The sequence below is a fragment of the Vigna radiata genome, chromosome 6 (genome assembly GCF_000741045.1).
Source record: "Vigna radiata var. radiata cultivar VC1973A chromosome 6, Vradiata_ver6, whole genome shotgun sequence".
Lineage (NCBI taxonomy): Eukaryota > Viridiplantae > Streptophyta > Magnoliopsida > Fabales > Fabaceae > Vigna > Vigna radiata.
Window position 1 is genome coordinate 17,640,122 of NC_028356.1, and position 6,952 is coordinate 17,647,073.

Below are 6,952 nucleotides of genomic sequence, written 5' to 3' on the forward strand. Positions count from 1 at the left end.
TTAGGAATGCAGTTTAAATGATAAACCTGATCCACTTAATTTTTCTTCAATGATTTTGGATAACTTTTCTATCATAGAAGGAGAAAAGTAATTTATCCAATCTCCAATCTTACCCTTCCGAAAGAAGTTTTTCTTCTCTGCAATATTGTCTATTTCTCCTGATTTATTCACTTCCAAATCCTTCATCTTCTCAAATCTGCATAGATTGATTATGTTTTCAATCACTGCTGTAGTCTCTTCTCCTTGAGTTATAGGAATGTCCAAGAACTCTACCATTCTTTTAACATGAAATACTGCATCCTCTTTGAGATCTTCATACTTTAAGAACAAAACTTTGTTTGGTCTAGTTATGCTCTCATTCCAGTAACCTAACATATGACTCCACCATGGACCAAATCCCATTATCCCATTGCAATACTTTTCAAATGCTTCCTCGAATGTTAATGCATGTGAAGACACTGAACTTTTTTTAGTAAAGAATTCCCATGCTGAAACAAAAGTATCAAATGGATTTCTACATATATAAATGATCTTGCAATTGGATTTTGCGATTGACTTAGGTAATGAAGGGAATGGTAAGTGAGTAGCAAGAAGTCTTGGCTCAGTCATGTTGGAGAGGGAAAGAATCTGGTCATCAAAATCATGAGACAAGATGAATTCAGGGAAAGACACAAGTTCATGAGGATTGGAAGACAGTAATGGATGGTGGTCGAAAGAGGAAAAACGTTGATGGTTTACAATGACAAAAGTAAGGGCTTTCAACCAGGTGGTACCTGATTTTGGAAAGCTGGCAACAAAAACATCACTGTCTTTTGCATGAAAATGTTTTTGAAAGTTGTTCACTCCTGGAAAATAAAATGATGGACACCAAAAATCTTGAAATAGATGGAGATAAGGACCTGCACCCAAACCCCTCTCCTTCGGAAGGGAGAGCAATAGCTCATTTTCTTCATTTGCTTGCTTGTCACTTGCCAAAGCCATTGGAGTAGCTAGAATATGAAAGGTGTCTTAGAAATGATGAAAACATAGGTTAGCATGAGATAGCTTTTATAGCATTAATTAGTGGTTCAAGTTCATTAAATGAAACAAATGTTTATATGTGTGCCATGTGCAGAATAATATTCACCTCACCTCTTTCGTCTTGCATCCTCAACTTTACATTAAAGTCCTTTATTTATTAGATAAAGTCAAAACCATTAATGATTATTTAATGATATTCTGACTATCAAAATAGAATTAATGATTACAATAAAATAAATAATTATATAATAACAAAAATTGAAAAAAATAATAAGTAACAAAAAATTTAAAATTAATAATAAAATAATAAAGAAAAAAATAAAATAACAAACACATTACTTAAGTAATACTTAAAAAATCACAAATAAAAAAATATGTAATTAAAATTTACGGGATAATAATAATTATTTAATTAAATAAATAATTTAACAAAAATTCTAAATTCATAAACAAAAATAAAAAATGAAATAAAATTAAATACATAATAAATAATATATAAAAATTTAAAAATTTTAAAAAAACAACAATTTCAAAAAAAAAAAATTAACAAACAAATAAAAAAAAAAACTTCAAAATATATTCCAAAAATATATTACATTTTATTTAACATTTAAAGCTAACATAAAAATTAAAATTTTAAAATCAATAATAAAAACTGTTAAAAAAAATAAAATTAGTTGAAAATGTAGTTAAAAATTTTATTATTCTTTTAATTTTTGTACTAGTTAATTAATTTATTTATTTAAATTTTAGGAAAAAGTTTATCTCAAATTTTACTTTTATAATAGTATAATATTTTTTTTTCATCATTAATTATTTAATATTGTTGAATATAGGAAAAAATATGTATGAAATTTATTTCTCTTGAGAATATATACATAAGTCATTTATTTATAATAGAATAATAATGGACTAAGTGCAAACTACAAATAAATATAATAGTAAACTAACTAAAGATAAATATAAAGATAAACTCTCCCTCAAATTTGTGTAAATAAATAGTAAGTATTAAACTTGTTATTAATATAATTCATTACAACTTAATAAAAATATCTGGTTTTTGCACTCGAGTGACATTAAATTGTTAATAATTTGTGAATACTCCATGTGTCTTCTTGCAAACAAGAAAAATAATGAATAAAATAAATTAAGTTTTGTATGATTATGTTTTGATGAATAAGTAAATCTATTGATAGTTTTGTTATTTATTTATTGTTGCAATTAACGATATACAAATATAATATATTTTTCTTTGCAAAAATGTGATTAATTATTTTAATTAAAAGATAAAATGTTTTATTAATTATATTTAAAGATAAAATGGTTTGTTATGTATAAATAAAATTTTTACGTGACACCTTTGTTTACCTGTGTTTACCATTTCATGTTATATTAAAAAAAAATTATTTTATTTCAAAACGTGAAATTATGGTTTTAATATGGTTTGGTTTGATTATATATATATATATATATATATATATATATATATATATATATATATATATATATATATATAGTATAATATAATATAAATTCACATTTATATACAGTGAAAGTATATAAATAATTGTTGTCATTGTTGTTGAAATGTATAGATATTATTATTAGATAATAATAATAATAATAATAATTATAATATATTATTGATAGATTTATTAAGATAAATTAGAATAAAGATATTAGAATAAAATATATTATTAATTGACTTATTAGAATTAATTAGGATAAAGATAATTTTATTTGATTATATTATGAAAATAATGAGTTTTTATAAAGATTCATAAAATAAACCGAATAGAGAGAGGTATGCTTCTTATTTATATTATGTTAGCATAGAAACCCTAGCGATGAGGAAAAAGGAGACAAAAACTTTGAGGGTGAGGGTGAAAGTTTGATCGAGTGAAGATCTGTGAGAGCTTAAGTGTGTTATTGAAGGGCGTGGTTAATTCTAAGAAAAAGTCTTAGCGGGAAAACAAGGTAGGGGAAGCTTACATTATTGACTTTTGTTATTCTTGGTTTTTATATTCTCGATTTGTTTTCATGTGTGAATTTTGTATATGTGTGTTGTCGTTTGGATGTATGCATGTGAAGATATAATAGGTTGGTGTGGGGTCGTCTCGCCGTACCTAGTAAATCCTTTTCGGCCGTGCGATGCGGGAAATGAGTTTTCTTCGGTCGTGTGATGTGGAAAGATGATGGGTTCAGTTATGAATGGCAAGATGACTCGAACTGATGGTTCTAATGAACACAAGGTATGGTAGGGTATGGGGACATATCACTAGTTTGTGATGATGATGGTTGACTATATTCGAATTATTGGTGTGTTCTTGATGTGTTTATTTTTGTAATGAATGTGTAGTATATGTGTTTATGTTATTTTGTGTATGATTGATTCTCACTTGGCTCACCCCCTATGTTTGTGATTGTGGTTTTCATCTGCGATGATAGTTTATTACAGGAGAAGATGATCATGCAGATAATTTGGATGTGGTATAACACAGCAAGCGAATTGGGAAAATTGGGGAAATTTACGGATTTATTTAAAATAAACTATTTTTTTTGGGAATTTTATTTTGTAATCAATTGGAATTATAGTTTATTTTTGGGTTATTGTAAAAACTTATAAAATTTGGATTTTCGCAATGATATTATGTTTTCAATTTTAAATTTTTGCTCGCAACTGTGACACTCCAAAAATTGGGATGTTACAATCATAGTTAAGGAATACATGGTTGACATCTAGTAGATAAAGAAGTTATTATTGAAGAGCCACCACGACTATAAATAAACTAACAAAAACCATCTTTGCCACGGGAGATAAAACATATATAAACAAGTCAAACACAATGGTGACAGAAGGGAAGTCAGAAGAGCTAGTAGCGGAAGAAGTCATTGATGATAAGGAGAGAGAAACCTTAAAAATTCAAGATTCTCCAATCAAGACACTTGAAAAAGGATAAAGAGCAAGCTCGATGATTTAAATAACTACCTGAGAGGATACAGACGTGGGTGTGACCTTACACGATGAACCTAAAAGAGAAAACGAGCGACATCGACGCTATGAATCATTGCGAGATGTGCCACCATGCACGACAGAAAATGAAATAAATCCACAACTTCAAAAGATGTTGAGAACGCGTAAGAGCTCCGATGAAGGCTTCTGATGGCACGGTGATTGTCTGGCCAAGACGATCAAAACTGTGTGATTGTCGGTCGAAACTATAACTCAAGTAGTGGTAGCGTAGACGATGACACCACTGACAACGGTAGATGGCGCCGCCATAAGTAGCAGTGGGTGTAGTGGCAAAGACAACAAATTTTTTTCCCCAAAAGAACCTAACTCTGGTATCATGTTAAATATAGGTAAAATCTATGTATGAAATTAATCTCCTTTGTGTTGAATATAGGTTTTCTCTTTATAATAAAAAAAATATGGACTAAACCCAAAATATAAATAAAAAATAATAACAAACTATAAAAAAAAAAAATAAAGATAATATATCTAACCAATATTTTATCACTCTTTTAAATTTTGTGTTTATTCATTAATTCATTTAAATTTTATTTGTAAAAGTAATTTTAATTATAGGAAAGTATTTATCATTAATTTCTTTCTTTTATTCTATATTAACTTTTTACCATTAATTATTAATATTTTTTTATCGTTTTTGTTTTTGAGTTAAACAATTAATTAATTCATTTAAAATTTATTAATAAAATTAATTTTAATCATAGAAAAACATTTATCCTAAATTTCCTTTTTTATAACATAGTATTTTCTCACCATTAATTATTATTATTTTATTACTTGTTTACTTTTTGTGCTACCTAATTAATTATTTTATGGATAAAAGTAATTTTAATTATAGGAAAATTTTTATCTCAAATTTTATATAAGATTTTTTTTCATCCTTAATTATTGATATTTTATTACTCTTTTAATTTTTGTGTTGATTAATTAATTCACTCATTTAAATTTTATTTGTAAAAGTAATTTTAGTTATTGAAAAATATGTATCATAAGTTTCCCTTGTTATTAACTATTTATATTTGTTTACTCTTTAATTTTTTTTGTTAATTAATTAATTTAATTTTTATTGGTAAAAATAATTTTAATTATAGAAAACATAGTATTGTCAAAACATAGTATTTTCTACAACTTGGGCTACCACTGGTTCGGGCTAAGTTGGATTGAAAAAAAAAATTAACATATGGGTCAATTTTAAACTTGGCTCACTCGATTTGAACCTGTGATGAGTCAGATTGACTCACCAATCCACCTAATTTTCTTAATAAATAAATTTTCTAAGTTAGTCATTTTAAAAAATATGGAAATGGAGGCTCGTGTTAAATTATTTTTGTATGTAATAATTAGATAACATGAAAAATCCACAAATTTAGTTACTCAATTTTTATGTAGAAAAAAAATTTAAATTGTTATGAAGCCATTAAAAATTTTGATGAAGAGATTTTGTGATATCTTTGTGTAAATGAAATCTTATGTTTGGTTGATTATAAATCTAATTTAAGACTCTTTCCTTTTATTGAGATTTGAATTAGAAAAGTTATGTTATTTTTTAATTGAAAAAAAAAACTTGTAATTTATTGAACTAATGAGCCAACTCATTTAGCCCACCAACTCGTGGTGGATCGAGCCAAGTTAAAATTTTTTTCAGCTTGCTAATAAGTGAGAAAGGTTGGATTAGTTTACTAAGTGACCAAATCGTGGGGTAAAGTATCTGAAAAACATTAGAAGGGAAGGAGGGGTTGAATAGTGTTATAAAAAAAATTTCGCAAACGAAATAGTTTAACAACCTTATCAAGCAACAGAGGACTTATAATAGTTATTAAACACTTGACATAAAACTTCTGTTCAAGTGACAAGTTTAGTCAAATCTATTTCCATTATTTGCATTTTAAAAATTTATTTTATAATCTCTTAATAGCATAGATCCTTGACGAACCAACTCGGTCAATCTTTGACTAAGTCAACTCGGTGGGCCTTTGATTGTGCCAACTCAATTGACCTTTGATTGGGCTAACATGGTCATCCTACAAATGTACTAACTTAGTCAACCTTTGACGAAACTAAATTAGTCAACCTTCAGCCAAGCCGACTTCGTTCAACATTTGATTAAGATAAGTTGACTCAACCTTTTGTCGAGATCGATTGAACACAACCTTTGACCAAGGCGACTCGGTTTGACCTTCGATTTGGAATTGGTTGACATTCAATTTAGACTAACTTGGTTAACATACGAAACTTGGCTAAACCTTTCAACTTAGGCCTACTTGGCTCGACCTTCGGTCAAGGTTGACACGACTCAACCTTTGATCAGGACTAACATAGCTTGACCTTCAATTCGAGTCGACTCAACTTGGCCTCAAGTCTGACTGATGCATGGCTTTTGACTTGGCTCGACTTGTATACAACAATCGATGGTATTACCGAAGGCCAATGTCTGTCGCTAAATGGTATATTCCGCCGGTAATCCATTTTATCGACAGCTTACCGACGATCTAAATTCCGTCAGAAAAAGCTTTGTCGGAAAACATTACCGGCGGATTCCGTCCTTCGGTAATTACTGAAGGACTATCCCTCGGTAATTACCGAAGGACACTACTTGGGTAATTTTAACGTCGTCTTTATTGGCAGTTTCATTTTTATATAATCCCACTGAAAACAGTAACCTGCACAGTACATTCACTTTGCAGTTTGCAAAATTTATACATCCAAAATAAACTTGCACAATTCAATACCAACATCCAACTCAAAATACAATCCAACATTCACCAAGTGGAGTCAACTCCAATCAATGCAAATCCAAACACACACACACACACACACACACACGCACACACACACACACACACACACACACACACACACACACACACACACACACATATATATATATATATATAATGTCTA

At 28.5% G+C, this 6,952-nt stretch overlaps 1 protein-coding gene across 1 annotated transcript; it reads right to left on the reverse strand.

Annotated features, from left to right (window-relative positions):
- Positions 1–981, reverse strand: LOC106763523 (cytosolic sulfotransferase 15-like). Its single transcript, XM_014647706.1, has one exon. The coding sequence runs from the start codon at positions 979–981 to the stop codon at positions 1–3; it is 981 nt and encodes a 326-aa protein (XP_014503192.1).
- Between the last annotated feature and the right edge of the window lie 5,971 nt (positions 982–6,952).

What these genes read in the sequence shown, in the direction of transcription:
- LOC106763523 (XM_014647706.1), bottom strand. Translation starts at nt 981, where the DNA reads ATGGCTTTGGCAAGTGACAAGCAAGCAAATGAAGAAAATGAGCTATTG.